Raw genomic sequence first — 22,313 nt, forward strand, 5'->3', positions numbered from 1 at the left:
TACATTTAATAGAATCCGATCTTTGGGGTGCCGCTTCAGTGACATCTAGGAATAGGTTTAGATATTACATTAGTTTTGTTGATGTGTATTCCAAATACACTTAGATCTACTTCTTAAAATCCAAATCTAAAGTCACTCAAACCTTTCTACATTTTAAGGTTCAAGTTGAACTTCTCTTAAATAGAAAGATCAAAATTCTTCAAATTGATTGGAGTGGTGAATTTAGATCACTAAATTCATTTCTGCAATCAACTGGAGTCACTCATAGATTATCTTGTCCACATACTTCAGAATAAAATGGTATTGTAAAAAGGAAACATAGGCACATCATAGAGACAAGTTTAACCCTCTTATCTCAATTTTCTTTACCTTTGAAATTATGATGTCTTTGCAATTGTTGTTTACCTTATCAACAGGTTGCTGATATCAGTTCTTCATGGACGATCTCCCTTAGAAAGGCTTTTTTGCACCAAACATGATTACTCATTCTTAAAGGTATTTGGTTGTAAATGTTTTCCGTACTTAAGACCATAAAATGCAATTTTGTTTAGTTCCTTGTTCATTTATTGGATACAATCATAAGCACGAATGATACAAGTGTTTATATCTAAGTTGTAGGATCTATATATTTAAACATGTTACATTTGATGAAAACATGAACAAAAAGAGTTGGCAAATCATCTCAAAAAGAACCACGCATCTTCTTTGCATAAAATTCAAAAGGATTACATCATCACCCTAAGACTAATTTGAACCAAAAGGATTAAACTAAGTAATAATACCATTGTCAAATTTAACAACTACACAAGTACACCAATCTATCTAAAAATCAACCTTGTATTGTGAGTCAACAAACTTAGGCTATGCTTGAATGTATATATGATAATGGGATGCCTTGTTTCATTCATACCTTCTTGGCTTAGGCTGCCAATAGAATGACTTAGCCTTACCATATGTCACTAGTAGAAGCTAAGTGCTTGAAAAAAACATTAAGAAAGGTTGCTTTTGTTGACCTTTCTATGCAACAATCATCCAATAGCGGAAGAGAGGGTTATCATACATATAAGAGTTTATATAGGCGAATGATTTTTTTTTTTTTTTTTTCTGAAGACATATTGTTTTTGAATAGACACAACTTGTTTTAAATGATGTTTTTTTAGGTGAATGAAAATATATTTTTTTGAAAACATTATATATTTTTTTAAACAAAAAATAAAAAACAATTTTCTAATTATCAAACGTATTTTTTTTTCTTCTAAAAAATAAAAAACCGTTCTCGAAATTAGTCACTAAACAACCCTAAAACTTTCTAGCTCTTTAATATATATTTCTATATTTCTATTTAATGTGTGCTTGAAACACTAATATTTTTTTTCAAAGGCCCATGTAAGAAAGGCCCTTGGTTATACTTTTATTTAATCTATATATTCAAGAAAGAAAAAAAGAAAGAAAGAGAATCTTTTTATTTCCTTCATGCCCCAAAAAGTAGAAAATTCAAACACGTTTCATGTCCAAACCCATCTCTATTTCTTTATCATATTAAAGTATGCATTATCCAAAGTAACAAATTATTATCAAATAAAGGCAAATGTATTAAAAAGCAAAAAAATAAGATTAATTTTTTTTAAAAAAAAAAAAGATTCCTCATATCATTGATTCATTACATCATTGAAGGATCGTTACGGAAGAATTAAAGGACTAAAGGACTATAACCCTGGTGCAAAGATGACGAGGAAAAGAAGGTGTTGCTTTTCTTTTGATATTTCCATGCGCCCATACGTGAGCCAATTGATTTTCAGTCTCTTTTCGATGTGGGATAATGGGATAAGTGTATAGAGGATGGGTGGGTAAGGTGGCTTCCACCTCACGTCTGGGAATCATCTTTCTAGGCCAATGGGTCAATGATCTTGGAATCTTGGACATGCTTTGATGCTTAGTGGATGAGAATGTCAGTCTAGTGAGAACATTATTGCTATATTTTCCAAAAATAAATAAATAAATAAAGCATGTTTTGATTAGAAATTAATTATATTTACATTTATTTTGGTTTTAATAAAAACAATAATGGTATTGATTCCTTTTCAAAATGTATGGTCAAGCACGTGACAACGATATTCTTCCACCTTTTAAGGTGAAAAATGCAAATGATAATGGTGATGGGCGTACGTGGTCCACCTCTGAATCCATTCAATCTCCTGATAATGCACAGCTACCTGGCATCCATAGATGATACATCCACATTTGCTGGCTCTCTTTTTGTTTTGTTTTGTTTTTTTTTTTTAATTTTAGCTTCTTTTTTTTAATCCATACCCATCTAACCAAAAAATGAAAAGAAAGCTGTGAAAGATTATCCAAGTGAATATTTAAAATATCTTTTAACGAGTGGCTGAGGTAAAAAATAAGTTAAGGAGTAAGAATAATAATTTATTTTTAGGACGTATAAAGAGCAAAAATCAATTAGTGATAAGCGATGATGCCTTGTAAATCAGAGGGTAGAGGTTTAAATTCTTATGAATAAAGTTTTTTTAGGAGCATATAAGCTTTGGTTAGCTTTGTGGTCCACTTTGAAAGAAAATATGAGGAAAAAAAAAAATAATAATAATAAATTATTTTTATATATTATTTCAAATTTATTTTACTTATTTTAACCTTTAATACAAGAACTAAATAATTTAAAAATGTATAATTTTCTTATTAATTTTAATTATATATATATATATATATATATATATATATATATTTGTATTTTTATAGTATAACTAAACACAAGATAATCATTTTTTTAATATTATTTTTTTTCCTTAGTACTTTCCTAACAATCAAATGTAACTTTAATATAATTTTTCCTTTAAAAACTTCATAAGGAGACAAGTTTTATCATGTATTAATAGGTTTGAATTTTTTTTTAAACTTAAGACAAATTTAGATATTGTCTTATCCTAACCTCATCTTGTCATAATTATATATATAATTAATTTTTTAAAAATAATTTAATTTTAAATTTTAAATTTTAAAATTTTCCATATTAACACAAATAAAGAATAAAAATTGCTTTTCAATAAAATAAGTTATCAAAAATTATAATATTTTATTTGTTTATAAAATATATTTATTTTTAATATAATTAAAAATTTTCAATTAATTTTTTTAAAATTAAATAAGATAGGACTGGTAAGAGAAATTCTCATTCCCGTCTGGCTTAATTTTTTTTTTATTAAAATGAAGATGATAATTATTTTATATAAAAGAATGTGGTAGGAATGATGGGCAATATACACTGTTGTTATACCTATATCAGAATATGATTAGTTAGTTGTAATTATAAAGGATATATATATTTTTAGAATAAAAAATAATTTTTTAATTTTAAAAATATATTTATTACAATTTTGATGAAACAATTGAAAAAAAGTATATGACAACCAAGTAAAAAAGCCATTTTTAATATTTCAGTTTTCAAATTTCAACCCAAAATTTGTTTGGTTAAAACAATTGAAAATTATTTGTAACTATTCTAAAAAAAAAATACTCAAAAATATATTTTGGAAAACCTTTGAAGTTTTCAGCAAAGTTGTCAGCAATCCTTGTGTAGAAGAAGGGAAAGAGACATCTCAGTAAATCCCAAATTGTTTATACCACTCAAAAACTGAAGGAATACCCCCTTCTTCAATAGGTCAAAAAAAAAAAAGAAAAGAAAAAGGAAAAAGAAGACAGAAATCTGTTGACAGGAGTACTGACCCATTTTTTTTTAGTTTAGGACATAACCAATTAGCTAGCCCATCACCATTATTTAGGAGAGAATGGTGTAGAAAATCAAGTGATATTCAAATAGATTGGATGAATAATTTGTAGGAACCATCATCATGGAACTCAGGGGTGTCTTGGGCCTGGACATTTTCTTGTCCCAGCATCTTTTGATGGTAGCAAACATGGAAAACTGGCTGGAACCTTCAGCTAGAAAATATCATTTACTGAACCTTCAAAAGTGGTAATTAGTATACATTTGAGAGACTAAGCAGGATATTTGACTCATGAACTAGTATTTGGTGATTCTCATACCCAAGGTCGCCTAGGATGGAAAAATAATGTCTTATCATTGATCATTAAGGCCGTGTTTGATTTTCGAAAAATTTGAGAGAAAGAAAATAAAGAAGAAAATGTGAAAAAAAAAAAAAAAAAAAGATTTAAAATCAATAAAATATTTTTATATGTTTATTCAAATTAATTTTATTTATTTTCTCTTTATTATATAAATATCAAATAATTTTAAAAAGTAAAAATTTTTAATTAATTCTTTTTTTTTTCCTATAATAAAACCAAATATAAAAAAATCATTTTTATTATTATTAAATTTCTTTTCTTATTGTTTTTGGGAAATTTTTGAGTCTCCATTTTGCTTTGTATATATATATATATATTGGTTTAATCTTGTTGGAGGAATTGGTCACCCTCTCCAAATAACTGAAGTCGTTAGGGCAGAAAATGTGTTTGGGTGCATATGGCAGCACGAAAACTAGAACCAGATGAAAGCTGGAGACATCCAAACATTACAATGCACCATATCAAAAGAAGTAGCATGCCTTTTATCAATGGAAAAACTTGAAGATGTGTGGATTATTCCATGGCAATGAAGGAGAACATATAGGAGATCGAGCTTGAATCGGAGATTGTATAAGGAAATGAACAAAATTATTTTTAGTATTTATTAAAAAATCGTATATTTTAACCTTTTGTATTCAATTAATTTTTTAAAAAAAAAGTAATAAAAATAAAAAATAAAAACAAATCATCTAAAGTTTATTTAGGATTAAGATAAAAGCCAAACGCCACCTTAGTCTCAAGAGTACTATTGTCATTAACAACTAGGTATAAATTATAATCAGGCTTTGATTTCCCTAGGCCGTGCATCACTATGCTACTGCATCAGATTTGGGACCTTAGTAATGAAAAGGAGATGGAAACGAATATGGGTAGCATTCACAACAGATTGCTTTGAAAGATAATGTGCAAGATATGCCCAAATTTCTCTGGAGGCGGAGAGACGACCACTAACAGCCATGCATGGAGACATTAATGGTTCAGATAGAGTTGATGCAGTTATAAGAATAGCAAGAGTTTGATGATCTGTTTGATACCAAGGATTAACAGCTGCAGGTTGGCCATCTTGACTAGGGAGAAATATCTAGTGGTTGAGGGAAAGAACTATAAAGTTCAAACCAACAAAGAAGGCATGGCTTTGTTGGCACCAGAGAAGCTAGTTTAAGTCGGTGTCTATGCTTAACTGATACAAGATGAGTGAGAGAGAAGATGAGGTACTTTTTGTCATCATAGCACTCTAGAGGACTTTGAGAGGGATCAAGTAATTGATTGTTTGAATAAAGGAGATGGGCTAGATGTAATTAATCGTGGGGATACTATGAAGAGAGGCAATTTTAAAATTCCTCAATTTCAATTAAGCTTGGGTAAATATTTATACATATGCTACCTTTTACATCTGCTTAAAGTTATATATAGATGTGCTTAATTGGATCACAGATAAACTATAACAAGAACAGTTGATACAAGGGATTCTTCCGCACTAATGATGAGAAGGGGATAATCTCTATGGCTCTACAACTCTACAAAACACCAGAAGGTTATCATATATACACCAACAAAAGAATTGAAGATACCATTTTTTTTCCCCATTGATTAGACTCTATCTCCTAGCTAGGAACCTTCACCCTTCTGCACTGAATCTTTAATTTTCAATTCGAAGCTCATGATTATTGGACATTTACTAATCTCAGAGACAAAGATGTCTAAAACCAAATCTCTAATTTTCAATTTTTGGTTTAAACAGTATTTGATTGTAATATACAGGAGGATTTCAACAAGTTTTTGTTTTTAATCTGGGTTCTATCTTTTTTGCTACTAGATTTGAGGAAATGAGAAAGTTCTATTTTTTTTTTCCCCACTAGATCATTATATTTCATTTTTTTTTGGGTGAAATCCAGGTAGCTTGTTAAAATGGTTAGGTTGAAAGGGAACGTTTTATTTAGCGTATCTTTTAAAAACTTTATTTATTGTCTTATAGCAAATTAATTGTTAAAATAGAATATATGTTATATCTCCTTTCAGATAAATTTTCGATATTTATAAGAGGTGAAGTTTGTAAATTAGTTGGATGCGTTTTAAAGCAAGGGGACAGTTGTAAAGGTTGTAGGCCAAAAGCAAATAATATTCGCTTAGCATTGAGGGGCTATTATGATATATGGTATCAGAGTTGATTTTCTTTAGAAAAATATATAAAGTCAATTGCATTTCATAAGCAATGGATTGTCGAGGATATTGGCCTAGATGGGAGAATGAGTTGTGACGTCCTACATCATCAATCCCAAGTTATCTAAGGAGGAAAAACTCTTGATCTTTATAAGTAATACCTTTGAACTGGTTTGACAAGTTTTAAAAGTTGTAAGGCTAGTTGTAGGGTTGTGAGTGTAAAGCGTACAATATTCACACTTTGGTTGGATGTCAAACGGAGGGTGAGCTCTCACATTTCATGTCTCTTGACACCTTTAAATTGGTTAGATGTATTTAAAAGTCATGAATGTTTCATACAATGTCAAAGGATCATCACAATCTAATAATCAATTACAGAGGTGATAAAATTCCCTAAAAACACCTAAAACATTTTCCTTTTTTCCATTTTCCTTTTTCCCAGTGAAGATCAACTTCATATATTATTAAATCATGCACATTTCAAATTAAATAAGTCGATAAGCATGCTAAATTACCAAAGATACTAAATTGGATTCAGCTGTTAGTTGCTTGCTTAATTAACATTCATTATTAATTGTATGTTGGCTTCCAATATTGATGGCTATGGTTAAGCCGTCTTGATTCAATTTTTTCCAAGACTTAAATATTATGCCTTTTTTCTCCTCTATGTTGATGTTTCAATTCAAGTGACAACAATATATATGGAGTAGATCTCATTGGTGACTCGATCCTAAGCGTGAACATGAACTCACCTCATTAACAAACTAGGTTCGGGCCCTTCAATATCTCATTGATTTCTTTTGTCTTGAATTGTCTAACTCCATTTTCCAATTTAGGCACGCACTGAAATTAAACAAGAAGCTTAGGTATATTTTAAACTTCTTGTTTTCTGTTTTTATACCAGAAATAAGAATTTTTAAAGATTTACATTAAAAAGATAATAATTTTTAAAATGGATAAAAAAGATTTAAGAAATATTTTTAAAAAAAATTTTACTATTTCAAAATTTAGAGTTTTGAAAATAATTTTAGCAACATAAGATAGATTATTCATGTTTTTTTTTTTTTTTATGCAAGAGTTTGTACATTTTTATATAGAAATTACTATTTTCTATTTTAAAAATAAAAAGTAGGAGTAGTTGAGAGAAGTTATCAACAATTTTATACTTATTTTTGTTAACCAAAACCATTCACATACAAGAGCATAAAAATAAAAATAAAAACAAAGATTTTAATGTGATTTAACGATGAATGTGATTCATATGTCCATAAAATGCACCAACACTCAACAATCTACTAATCAAAAGAAAATGGAGTACAATGGTAAAACTCTTGAAAAAAACTTTGTAATATTTTAAAAACAAAAACCCTAAAATATAAAATGATTAAATAGATAATAGAAGCTCGAGCTCACGGAAAGTGAGAGCTCCATCCCCGTGTGCTTGGCAGGGAGCTCAACCCCTACCATCATGAGCTAAATACAATAAAACTGATTCAAATTTCACAATCCAATATTTTTGTCCTCTTTCTTGGTTGGAGTTCTTGTCACCTTGCACTTGAGAGAAGTTATCAACTATCAGTTTCTAGACCTAGTGCTGAAGTACGAATATTGATGAGCCTCAGCTGCTCACTGCTACTGCCATGGATTTTCTATGTGTGATAAGATATGGCTTAACTTCATATAATTCCCCTCCATTATTCCTTTCAGTAAAGGTTTATGTCTGGTGCTCTCCAAATTTGATTTGTTTTCCCACCACTTAAAACAACTGGCCAATATCTTCATCAAAAAAGAGAAGTCTAGCCAGCCCATAAACATTCTCCTCATGGGATGGTAATTACACTATGTGGCCTGGTAGTTGTGCTAGTTCTTCCTTGTGTAGGCTACAAGAGACATGTTACTAGATGTCTATAAATATAATTCCTTATTTTGGAGATCTCTTCAAGGGAGAATTCCCTTCATTGCAAGCTTCTATTTCTCCTTCAAACATACAGTAGCCTTCAAAATTATAGTATGTTATCATGGATGGATGTTTATATTCCCTTTATTGTAATTAATTACCCAAAAAATTTATTATTCATAACCCCTGTAACTGAATTGAACCCCAAAGTTGTTTCTATCAAAAGAGATTGAACCCCAATGTTTTTCTTCAAAATAATGATGAGATTCCCTTGTAGTTATAATTAACATAGAAATTTTGGGGGACAGATACTGGTTAGATCAAGGAGCAGATTGAAATTTTGTTGAGCTATAGTCAACTGGGATGACACTATGGAAGGTCATAATTAATCAATGACGGATAAAAATTGAATGAGTTCGGCACCACTTAAGTATTCTATGATCAATTAACAAGGAGACAATTGTATTGGGTTGTTAAAAGTCCTGTCAAGATCATGGTTTCGTTGTCTCAAAATATGTCAGATTGTGAAATTATTTTTCTCAATGCCATCATGAAACCTGTGAACGATTTACATTCATGAGATATTGGGTTCCCGGTGCAGTTTCATAGCTAGTAATTGACCATCTTTTAGTTAATTATGGTTCAAGGACTTCATTCAAGCATTTCTATGTTACATAGGTATGTAAGAATTAGGGCAAGAATTTCATACCTTAGAACCCGAAATTAGTAAGACCACTGAGTGACAATATGATTCATGATCAAATGAAAAGAATTATAAATTCAAGAAGTATAGTTGCTTGATGGGGGCATGAAAATGCAGGCAATCAAAATCCTTTTGGGCATACACTTCAACCATCGGCTTGTGGTTTTCAGACTAATTTGCACACATGCACACATAGTTATTATAATTAATTGTTTGATTTTGCATCGATCACACCACCAGCTCATCAAAATCTGTAATTACTAGTCCAACATCAAATTTTTTCCCAGAAAGAAATAGGAAACTTGCTGGAAAATGCGAATAAATTAACTTGATATTCTAACAGGACTACCTTTAAGGGAAGGTGAAGCTAGCTTTTATACATAGAGACAGAAATGAATGCACAATGGCACGTAAAATTGTCATGTATAATGATAGGTGCTAGCTGCACTATATGGAAATGCTTGAATTTCTACAAAATCCTGCACTTCTGTGATTTTCATTATCATACCTGATCATTTTGTTTACAATTCTTTCTTCTTTCTTCTTGTTCCTCTTCAATATCTTCTTCTTCATCTTCTTCTAATGATCTGAGTATATAACCCCATGCTACATACACCTCCTTACATAAATATATTCTCTCTTTGAATGCAGTAATTGTGAATTCAAAGTAAGGTCCTAATCAGTTAGGTTTAACGTTCATTGTATGGTAAGTGATCCTTTGAGGATGTCATCATCATCATCAAGAAGAGCTTCCAACTGATAGAAAATCTATGAATGGAACACCAGCCTTGCTCTGATGATCCATGGCTTCCTGTTCCACCTCTTCATCATCTCTCCTTGCATGGTCTATCACTTCGCTTCTGTTAGAGTCAGTATTCACATTGAGAAAATCATAAAACTCGACCGGTTGAGTTCTATCTGCAGTACAGAGAAAACAGTTTAAGAATAGTAAAATCAACGGCAGCTAGCATAAGAAATTGATATAATACTGAATTTTAGTCCATTTTGCTAAAGTTATAAATTACCTTCAAGCATCTTTGTACAATGAATCATGTTTTCATAGCAATTCTCGACATAGGAAGAGAGGTTTCTTGTGTCGCAGCCGATCATCTGCTGCCTATCTGGTTTTGATATGGACTTTCTCTCGTTAATCCAAGATTGGGCGGCTCTCTTAGCATAAAACTTTGATTTCTCCCTGCATCTCCGTGCCATGATCACATGCCAGTGATTCTTCACTGCGTTATCAGTCCGGCCGGGGAAAAGCCTGGCAATAACAGCCCATCGGTTCCCATGGATCCGGTGAGAAGCGAGAAGCCGTTCTTCTTCCTCTTCGGTAAACGGGGCTCGGTTGATTCTGGGGTCTAACTGATTGAACCATCTCAACCTACAGCTCTTCCCTGATTCATTTTCAATTTTGTTTTTGGTGAGTCTTTATATATATTTTTCAAGCTCATGTATATTTTTCAGTTAACCTAACCAAACCCTAGCAATAGTTTCAACAACAATAATAATAATAACAAAGTAAAGGAATTTATAGAAGCCATTAATTAGTTTGGTGTTCACCTGATCTTCCAGGGAGCTTTTCAGCTATGGCGTTCCAGTTATGCGGTCCATGCCTTTCCACCAATTCCCGGAGCTTCTCATCCTCAGCTGGCCTCCAATGGCCTCTGGTGCACATCTGATAATATTCAGATATTGGATGGACCAAGATCTATACAGTAGAAACCCTAATTCAACAAAGGGTTTTTGCCTTGTTGGTGTGCTATTCTTTGCTTTAAATTAAACAAATAGATACATAGAGAGGGAATAAAGGATATTAGCAGTGTTAGAGCTTTGAGTATTTCAAGATGGAACACAGGACAAGAGGAGAAACCAGATCCCAACAGAATATATGGAGGAGAAGAGAGTGTTTTCCGTTAGAGAGTGGGAGGGTTTGGACAGACCTTCACCAGCGATTGATGCAACATCTAGGCTAACAAACCCTTGTAAGTTATGTACCATATGAGAGAGAGAGAGAGAGAGAGGGTTGCTTGGTGGGGTGAATTTGGTTCTGCTTTCAACATCTCCTCTGAAGTTTCTAACCTACAACTTCTACTTATAACCCACCTAGTATTTTTCTTTATTATAATTAAAACAAAACTGAGTACTCCATGTATGAAGTTTGGGTAGCAAAATATATACTATATATTAAAGGTCATTCCATGGCATAAAAGTCATAATAAATTAGAAATTGTCTTATAGCAAAAACGATTATCTTTTGTTAATTTATACTTTCATTTAATTAGATTCTATATATTTATTTATACTTATGTCCAATTTTATTTTAATTTGATCTCATTTTTGTAATCTCAATTACAATTTTTTCGTGTTAGTATTCAATGATCAAGATATGATTATACATATCAATAACTTGTATTAAAAGTTTGGTATAGTACCAGTTTGATATCTTAGCATTTTTATAATATTAATTCATGGATCTCCTTGTTGGTTTAGAAAAACCGAGCTCTAACCCTAATCCAAAACCCGTCTGAAAGAGGGAAGCTACATTGTAAATTGGTATATAAAAACAATGGGAGGTTGGTATTCTTGTTAGACTATATATTGTAGTGATGTTATGGGTGCGGTTGTTTTAGGTTTTTATCAGCTTTCAGACCTAACTAACAATTAACTCACAACCTCATAATTGCACGTGGAGACTATGACATTCAACATTTAAACTCTTCTTTTTTTAAAGTCAAAGATCCAGTCTTGCACTTTTGTGTATAGTTGCTGTGACAAAAACAAAGACAAAAAAGGATAAAATTACAAGGAAAAAAAAAATTGGCTTTTGAAGATGATTAGGTGAGACAACTCTCTAGTAAACTTAGTGGCGTAAATGTTGAAACTTTGTGATCAGGGATGTGTGTATATGCTTGGAGAGCCATTTGAGTCTCTCTCTCTCTCTCTCTCCCTCCCTCCCTCCCTCTCCCTCCCCCCCCCCCCCCCCCCCCCCCCTCTCTCTCTATTCATTAGGAAAAAAAAAGTCATTCAATGGCAGGTATAGACCAACATTTTAGGTCAAAGGCAGACATGGGCATATTTGCTGAAATGGGGAAGTTTAATTACCATTAAAACCATGAATGCTCAATTAGTTTTGCTAGAGACTTAAGTTACTAAATTTCTAAAACTGAAAAAAAATTAAGTGAAGGCAAAAATATCATTTAAGTATAAAACTTTAAATAATGTTCAGTTTATATCTTTTCCCAGCAGAAACTTGAGGCACCTTTTAATAATTTTTCTGATACAACTCCTATCCAATTATGTGTCATTAAACACACTAATTAAATGAAGAAAAAATATTAATTTATATTTTATTTCAGAATATCTTCTTAATAATAATAATAATAATAATAATAATAATAATAATAATAATAATAATATTATTATTAGTTTGATGTGAACAGCTTAACTGTAACGTTCAACAGATGCCCCACTGCAGAGAGTGAAGTCTAGTTGAATGGTCTATTTGTAGCTTGAAATATTTATAATAAGAAGGCTGTTCATCCAAAACAACAGAAACATAATTTGTTAATGTTCTATTAGTCTTTTTATATGGAAATTAATTAATTTTTTCTCACCTATTATTTGGAATTAAGTTTGTTTTTAATTAATTTGCAATCTTATAACTATTTCCATTGTAGATTTTATAGTATACTTTTTATGTTCAAGTTTTGGGTTGAAAGAGGCTCTCCACCTTCTTATCAACAAAGAGTAGGTTTTTAATAACATCAAATAGTCCAAAGGGTTTGAATCACATTATGGGAGTGGTAGGTCTCAAACCTTAATCTGCTGCAGTGGTTTGATTCCTTTAGTAGTCAACAGTTTGACTTCACAAAATCTTCATTTAGATCACATCCAAATTGCCCAATGGCTTAAAGTACTCTTGATTGAGTGAGGTTTGGATCCATAAACAATGTTTTTCATTTATTTATTTAGATTTTCCCATGATTTAGGATTTTTTTTTTTTTTTTCACATCAATGCTTATTAGCTATATATAGGACCTTCAGATCTTTTGAGGGAGATCTCTCCCTCTTATATTCTCAATTCGCTTTGATTAATTCAAGATTTTTACATGAGATTGAGAGGATTTCTTCCATTTTTTAGATTCAATAAAAGTTTTAGTTTGTGGTATTTATTTTTATTCGTACGATTATGTGATTTAAAGTTAGTTCGGATATCAATACCACAAAGTTGCAAATTTTAATGGGATTCTGAATCATTCGATAAGACTTCAAATAATTGATAGTAGTTGAATTTAAAGATCGATTGACGTAAAGTTACAAATCTTAGTGGGACTCCAAGTTGTTAAATGTGACTTCAAGTAGTTGAGGAATCAAAAATCAATCGGAAAAAAAAGGTCGAAACGTGTGGATTAGAAACTAATCTTATAAATTTGTTTTCAATAAAACTACTTGTTGTAATGTGATATTTTGAACAAGAGTTTTCGAGTAGCCAAGACCACACAAGTTTTTGGCCTCACTACAAGATTTTTCACATATATTCCTATGTGTTTAGACATCGCATTTGTATGTTTGATTTCTAATTTACCCATTATAGGTTAATCAGCTAATTACGATGTTAATCTAAAATTACTTAATCTTTAAAATGATCATGATCATGTCGAGGTAGACCAACATAATGCTTTATAGGTAATTAATTGCATCTTTACTAGATACATTCCATAAATTGAGATACCTGAAAAACGATATAAACACTTTTCTAAAGTTTAGAGCAAATTTTTTTATATTTTATAGGCCTTTAATTTTTAATTATAAACATATATTTATTGAAACTTCCTACCACTTTTGAAATTTTCCCACATCCCCTCTAATTTAAAATTTTCCTTCTTTTTCATTTGCTCTATATTTCCCAAGTTTTTAAAATTTAAAGAAAGTATAAACATTTATATGGTCAAAGTTAGTTTTTACCTCTTCAAACTATATCTTACACTTCTATGGTCTTCATATAAGTCATGTTTGAAAGTTTTGTATACATTTTCACCTACCTTTGACCTTTTACGCTTCATACTCATCTAGGCTCATTATTTTTAATTCAAATTTCCACTAATTAATTACATCATATAGGCATGTAGTATAACAAAAGATTTTTCCACATATGATGAATTTTTTTCTAAGCTTATGTCTTCAAAGTTTCTCTCTTTAACCTCTTGGGAAAGAAACTTGAAAGTCAATGTATTGGGTAACTGTAAATAACTAACTATATAGGTACAAACACAGGTCCAATTTCCAAAAGAGGGGAAAGGCAAAAAGAAATAACAATTCTATCAAAAAATTTATGCTAATTAGGCTTTTTATTGGATTGATTTTCTCTAATCTATTTACAGAAATATAGTTAGTGGAACTAAGTTAAAATCATGTTATAAATTTATACCTAAGATGGTCTAATAAAATGAATATATTTTTTATAAGTATTTTACATTTTTATTCCAAAATATTACTAAATATAGACCTATTAATTAGAAAATTTAAAATTTTCTAATAAACATTATTTCATAAAACATTAAAAGTAATTTTTCAAGGCTATAAATGATTTTTCAAATTAAAAAAAAAAATACTTTTTATACTAAAAACATTTTTGAGAATCATTATGAAATGGACTCTAAATATTTATTCTAACTACTCATCTTTCTCATACCAAGAATACTTAAAAAGGAAAATCAACAAATTCATTCATCAACTGAAACACCCATCTTAGTACTTAAAATAATTCAAAAATATTCAAGGCTTTTTTTTTTCATTTAGATATATTTTTTTAATCTCACTAATTAAGTCAAGCATGTCTCCAAATAAAAAATGGATACAAACCAATTTTGAATAATATTTTGAAAACTAAAAACTAATCTTTGGTTATAATGTTTGTAAGGAAATGAAATGAAAGTTCCATTGACGGTTGGCCTACCATTCTCCAAGTTTGGAGAAATAGCTTGTGAAAATTAGCTAGCGAAAGCCATCTCCCATCTCTCTTCCACCAACTGTACTCCAAACCAAAAGACTAGCCCATGCGAATAATATAGGTGACTGTCACTTGTACTACAGCCTCAAACCTTTCTTCAACATTGAACAACCTCTATTTCTCATCCCCACAAGTCTCTGTACCTATATCTATATACATATATACATATATACATACATATAAATACATACATACATACATACATACATATATATATATATATATATATATAAAGAAAAATATGGTGAACCCTAGTTGCTGATAAGAGCCTAACTAACAGCTTCATGTTCAAATCCACTTTTTAATTTCTTGACCTCAATCTCAACAGCTTCACCTACTTTTCTAATATCCACCACTGTTTTTCCCTGTGCCCCAAGAGTTAGTTAGGAACCTCAAATTGATGCATGCATTGCTCTCTATGTTAATTAATTTAATTACACTTATGATCATATGGTCATGGTGATGACTATCTTGATGCTGCAGTCTGCCCTACAAGGAAATGCCGGTCTAGTCGGGTTATTGCATGAGGAAATGAATTGAAATTCTAACTCTAAAGATCTAAAGATCTACCCTTAGTGCAAGTTAGAGTTCTTGAAACAACCCCCATGAGAATTTTTTTTACAGTTCTTGATTGTGAGGTTGGAGATTGTTGTTATGAAATCCAACTGCTGCAAAACTTAGGTTGGAGTAATCCACCTAACAATGCTAGCAGCATGAGGAGATCGATCATCAAAATGAAGATGATGTAAGTTATACATACATGTCTCATATTATATTGGAAATCTTGGTTTATGAAACCTGGCCTGTTATACCTATACATACATATATCCTTTGCTTTAATTAGCATGTCGAGAAATCTGATCAGTGCCATAAGCCTGTTGGTTTGCATCACCTGATTTGACTTGCAGTCACCTACTTTGGGATAAACGGTTTCTGGGTCCGAAAGTAATCTCAACTTCTCAACTGTAAAACTGCCAAAAGCCAACCTCAAGACCATCTGAAGGGACACTTTGTTTCTTAAGCTCAGCCCATGGAGATTATACCTAACATACCTAACTATCTCTCTCTCTCTCTCTCTCTCCCTCTCCCTCTCTCTCTCTCTCGTATGGCATTATTATGTCATCATTTGATCATTTTGATCATATACTTATTGCTTGTTCTAGAAAAGTCAATGGGCCACATTTTCCACCACTTTCTTGTGCCCTTTAGAATAAACTAGTAGCTCAATTCATTTTATGAGGTTGTGGGAATTAAGAAAATAGAACTGCAATGCTCCTTTGAGTGCAACTCACTTTTGGGCTTGTGGGTATTAGGTAGAAGACAAAGATGTAAAATGTCCTTGTTGGCATGGCATACATTCCTTTAAGTGGAGTCTTATACTAACCCTGATGGAATATAACACCTTTACATTCTTTACCAAAAACTTGACATTTCTTCATGTTTATACACCTAAGGATATACAGGGTTATGGGAATTTATAGAAAAGACTCTATGTGATTGTTTCAGCAATCTGAATTAGCCTTATGGTACCATTAATGAGAATTTTAAGAAAGAAAATTGTAACCATCAAAAAGCCATACATGATCCATATAATTTATAGAATTTCTCCATTTGTGCTATAAGTAGGAATTTGTATCAATAGCGAGGAGAATTCATTGAGAGATCATTTCTTTCGGCTCAAGTATTGATTCTCACCATTCGCAAGTCCAAGATGATGGTGACTCTTTGTCACCTTCATTGTTACTGATGGAAAGCATATACATCCCAATAACAGCTCTCTTTTGAGGACTAATAGATGATTCTTCAACATTACTCAAGAGTGCGGCAAAATTCAGTGAGGAAATTAAATACCCCTAACTAAAATGACAGACATTTGCAAAGCCACCAATTGCATCGTTCCATGTTAGAACTCTAATCTTCATAGGCGCCATGGTGTCCCACAAAGCTATAAATTTATTATGCAGCGAATGCGTGTAGACAAAGGGATGTCTGCAATTGAACTCTTGTTCGCCGCCACTGCTGATTTTAATATCTACCGCAGTCAAAGATCAATGATATCAAACATAGAATGGAATGCTACAATGACTGAAGTACCATTTTGATGACATAAAAAAATTGTAGTTACTGTAAGTTCTTGATGGGTCCAAAGAATAGGAAGTTCAAAAGGACTGATTAAGCTTCTAGAAATACCTCACATAGCTTAATGTTCTTCAATCGTAATCATTATCTGAGCCCGTACCCTTTTTTGGGGTTGTTTCCTTCATGATGATACATTAGAACCCTAAATATTTGTACTTGGCAGTCACTAGGGTTTAAGTCCTTCAAGAGTGCAATGAGGAGGAATGTTTGGTGTATTTCCAGAAGAAGGAAAATAAGTTGGTTGGAGGATGCATCATTTATATTTCAAGAACTTGTTTTTTTGTTAATACTTCCTGAGACTAGGCAATTTGAGAGCACTTAATTTCCCCTTCAATAAGCCTTTGCCTCACTGATCATGATCCTATCAATTACTGTAACTCTTTATCATGATTTTTTATCATAAAAGAACATCAAGCCGGGCTTTCATCGTAACCATGATCGATCATGGTCGCTACACATGAACCATGCATTAATCTTTCAGGCAAACAGTACACCACAAATGTATTTTAACCTTGATTAAAGTGTGTTTTCTAATGCAGATTATGGTTATTTTCAGAACCTTGGTCGGTAGCTTTAATAAAAGATCATATATAGTTCATATTTTCTATGTTTTGTCCTAACAAAGGGCTCACCATTCTGTACAATCATCGGAGTTGATGGATCAATATGGAGTACTGATCATGTGTCCACAGTAAGAAGATGGAAAAGGAGAGATAGAGAAGATGGGCATAGTCTCTTTGGTGCCATGGAGGCAACACAGTACTTAATAAAGAAGAGATGGTAAACCCTAGTGATGGTTGTTCTGGTTTATCCATGTTACAATATGCCAAAAGACAGGTATTGGATTGTATCACACTCTTCACCTTAATCTTTTAGATCCATGACTTACCTAAGATTGAAGCTCCAATATCATGTTTGAGCTTGGATGGGCTTTTTGGGCTAGAGTGGGATGGATTCAGGCCAAGTCCTGATGAACCCTCTCTTCCTTATCTAAGGTCAGAGCCTGACCATATGGGCATAGGGCTGCCTCTCAGGCACCAAATTTGGTCCCAACCTTTGATCTGATGATTCATTTGTAAAATTTCAATTTCAATTTTTATTTCACTAAATAAATTTTAAATTAAACTTTAAATTATTGTTATGAAAACGAGGTTTAGTTCTAATAATTTTGACAAAGAACATAGGCTGACCCAGACTTGGGGCTTGATTTTGGGCCGGGCCCATGAAAATTTGGACAAGTTTTTTCGGGCCGGTTTGATAAAATTTTATAGGTACCTTGTACTTTTGGGGCATAGTCTGGGCCGAGCCGATTGTGATATTTTCATTTAAAATGGGTCCATTAAGTCCAAAGCTTGCCCAAGTGAAGGTCTGTTCGTTTCAAGCCCAGCCCACAATCAAGTCTACTCTGTTGGGCTGGTTGATAGCCCAATTCCCCTATACATCAAAAGATTTTCTTCTTTCAACTACAAACACTTCAAAGAAAAACCTATTGATTTTAGAGGCACCATCAAATTAATCGATTTAAGTAGAGATTCATTATTGGCCTACTACCTAACAATTTAAGCTTCAAACTTGATCTTATAAAAAAATTTCATGTCCTATTTCAAAAGCATTTTCATTTAAAAATAGGAAAAGAAAAAAGGAAAAAAAGGAAATGTTTTTCACATTACTTTTATTTTCTTATTTTCTAAATAAAAAAACAATTTTTTTTAAAAAATAAAAAATAATTTTCAATTGGGTTATAAAAACCCAATATGAGCCGTTGGGGTGTGAATAATGTTAATAAAAATGGATAATATATAGGATTAATTGATTAAAATGAATAATATAATCCTTGTATTTGTTAATTTAACCCCTTTCATGTTTTTGTTCAAAGAGTAACCCATATTTTTACATAAACACCATCGATTATTTCAAGCATTTACATGTATATTTTTAAGGAAATTGTTATTTTTATAAATAAATAAAAATTTAGGGTATTTTTCATCAACGTGAAATAAAAAAAAAATGATGAAATGTTAGATTTCTAAAATTGAGTTTTTAATGACCTTTTAATCAAATAACTCGTAATATAATCCTATGAAAAATTTAAACTTAAAAGGAGAAAAAGCCAAGAAAGGAAGAGACAAGAGTGATGAATAGGAGTGAAATCTTTGGTAAGATTTGTCACTTACAAGCAAAGATAAGCCAACAAAGAAGCAGCTCTTTCTTTATCTCTCTATGATTCCCTTATTCTTCTCCAAAGGGGAAGACCAAAAATAAATGGGTTTAAAGCACATTTATCTGCTCAGACAAGGAGTGTGGGGTGTTCTCCCTTTTTCTCTTTAATGTCTTTATTTTTTTCAGTTTTAATTTTTTTTTTCCTTTCATCTCTTTTCCTTTTTTTTTTCTTTTTGGTTGTGATGAGTGCCCTTTTCTGGGAAGAAACACCTTTTAGTCTCCATGTGCTTCCATCACCTTCAGCCATTGTGGTGGATCATCTCACATGAAAGACAAACACCTTAAAAGTATGGAGTTAAACTCACCATGGGGTTCACACACTTCTCATACAATTCCTCAATTCTCTCTTTAATTTCTTTCATGCATCTCTACTTCTACTTTTTGTATTTATACATTAATTTTCTACCAATAATAATAATAATATAAAATTAATTAGTTAAAAGATAAAATAATTCTCAAATTTGTGAATTTAACCCTTTTTATATTTTTACTTAAAAAATAATTTATTTTGAATATAAATATCTTTTAATATTTTAAGTATTTACATATAAATTTAAAAAAAATATAAAAGTAATTTTATCAAAATAACGTAAGAAAAAGGATAAAGGGTTAAATTTCAAATTTTAAGTTTTTAATAACCCTTTTAATCAAATAAATCCCATCTCAATTTTGTGAATTTTTTAAAATAAGTAAGATCATGGAAAACACTAAAAGGATCAATAAATGGTACATATAATTTCTACCACTTATAGGAAGATAGCTTATCATTCATTTTTTTAAATTTAAAACTTTTAGAGTAAGCACTGATAGATGGTTTATTTTGATAATAATAGGAATTTTACTTTCAAAATTATTTTTATTTTAAAACTATTTTAATAATATAATTCTTAAATATTTCATTCAAAGAGTTCACCAAAGGAATTAAAAATGAACTAAGATGTAACCTAGGACGAGAATCCAAAGGAACTAATTTCTACTACATTTTTATTCCTAAATACATAAATTAATAGCAATTTCATAGGGGCCTTAATTATCCATTTCTTAAGCTTGAAGCGTGAAATTATTAAGAGAAGTAGATGATAAATATACAACATAATAATGAGTAGAAGAAACATGGAAGTTCCAAAGTACCTGCAGTCCCAAAGGCTTTGAGGAAAGCAAAACAAACAAAAAGTGACACCAAAAAGAAGTCTCAAGTGGTAACATGTCACACACCCAAGAAAGAATAAAGATAACAAAGCTGTTATTTACAACCAAAAAGCTTCTAATGAAATGACATATGCTTTGCGAGGAAGGATCTAAAGCCCATCACATTTTAATATTTTCTACTATTTTCCTTCTTTATTTTTTTTAATAATATAAAAGTAGGAAAAGTCAGCCCAACAAACCCTAATCATCAATTCAGATGATATGGGTATTGGGGCTTCCTTCTTTCCCCTTTTTATTTTTATTTTTATTTATTTATTTATTTTTTGCCTTGGAGCATCTTAGAATTTATATCACATCAAAAGTTGATATATGATAACTCAAGAAACAAACCATGTGAGTGGGGTGACTGAGCTTTAGATCCAAAAAGAGAAGTTTGCCTGGGCTAGTCCAAAAGTCAAAAGCATCAAATCTATGCATTATATCCTCTTGCTTTTCTTAAATCTGACATGGAAAATGCCAATCTCTTCATCACTTTCCTTTATTCACACTCAATATATTTATTTATTTTTCATTTTGTTTTATTTTAACAATGATATTATTATTATTATTATTATTATTTTTGGGTGGGGAGGAGTGGTAAAACTGACCTTTTTTTTATTATATTTTGATCTTTGTTGGTGCACAAAGAAGTACCCGGTAGCTTCTAGGCAACGTTAAGGGTGAAAGGAGCTACTCAAAGGAATGTCTAGATGTGTTTTTGGGATATACCCTTCAAAGCTTAAGTCAAATATAAAAAGAAATAAATAAAATCATTTAAAAAAAAAAAGGAGCATACCTTCCTTTGGGTGAATAATGATTATTTATCGTCACCCAAAAGTAACATCTTCTCAGTGCCTTAATTATACCTTTAATTGCACTGTTATCGTCTTTAATGCTAATGATTATCGATTCATAATCGTCATTGTGTCTTATTGAACCTTGAAGCTTGACATTTTAGCTTCGTAACGATTGTATCAATTAATGCAATTAATGTCTGTTATAGTTAATATTTGGCAAACAAGAACGCATGGTGCTCAATTGCTTTGTATCCGTCTATGCCCTAAGGTGGACAGATAATATCACATGACTCTAGTGCAGAACATGCATTGTGCTAGATAGTGTGTAGGGATCATGCTAGACGACGGTGAGTGTCCCACAATCTTTTTATTTCTATAAGTTATACTTTTTTTTTACAAGTTGTATTAATTTTATTCTTACCACATTACTCTACATTTATTAAATAAAATTAAAAAAAAAAACATATAGACATGCATTCATCAGTTACAATTGCTTAGTTATTCTTTCATTGGAGATAAATATAGATATAGTCTAGCCTTGATACATGATTTGCATAGGACGTAATAAGAATTTTGTGTAATATTTCTCTCTTTCTTATATAGATATTATTCATTTTGAATATAAAATTTGTACGATTTTATATATATATAAATTATAAAAACTTGTTTTTGATATAGAATCTTACAATACAATCCTACATCCCCATGTATGCACATCTTCGTTATGTTTCATAGAATTATAGGACAATTTGATCAAACACGCTCTTAGTAGACTTCCGTGTTTATAACTAAAGATCGATTTGATACCCTTCATAACAATCATTCTTTTTAGTATAAATATTGATCGACTTGAGCTTAAGATTGATACAACTTTAAAATGCATCTACATATTTATTAGGAAGTAAATACATATCAAGTGTTAAAAATTTGTTTTCTCATTTAATGGGAAATTTTACAAATGTTCTCTTTTTCCTCTATATAACATCATGGTTTTTCTTTGTCTAAACCTTACAAAACCTTTTGACTTCTTATTACTAATGGGGCTTTCCACTCACACTAAAATTGTAAAATTGTACTAGTTGTTGATATGAGGTG

The 22,313-nt window shown here is 31.1% G+C and overlaps 1 protein-coding gene across 1 annotated transcript; it reads right to left on the minus strand.

The window, feature by feature from the left end:
• Nucleotides 1–9,311: 9,311 nt before the first annotated feature.
• On the minus strand, nt 9,312–10,849 carry LOC117904994 (transcription factor MYB54-like). The gene is made up of 3 exons (XM_034817847.1): nt 10,425–10,849; nt 9,887–10,258; nt 9,312–9,779 (listed from the first exon to the last, which is right to left on the minus strand). Exons 1-3 carry the CDS (start codon nt 10,537–10,539, stop codon nt 9,601–9,603), a joined length of 666 nt encoding a protein of 221 aa, XP_034673738.1. The 5' UTR covers nt 10,540–10,849; the 3' UTR covers nt 9,312–9,600.
• Nucleotides 10,850–22,313: the final 11,464 nt, after the last annotated feature.

This window comes from Vitis riparia, chromosome 17 (genome assembly GCF_004353265.1).
Source record: "Vitis riparia cultivar Riparia Gloire de Montpellier isolate 1030 chromosome 17, EGFV_Vit.rip_1.0, whole genome shotgun sequence".
NCBI classification, from domain to species: Eukaryota; Viridiplantae; Streptophyta; class Magnoliopsida; order Vitales; family Vitaceae; genus Vitis; species Vitis riparia.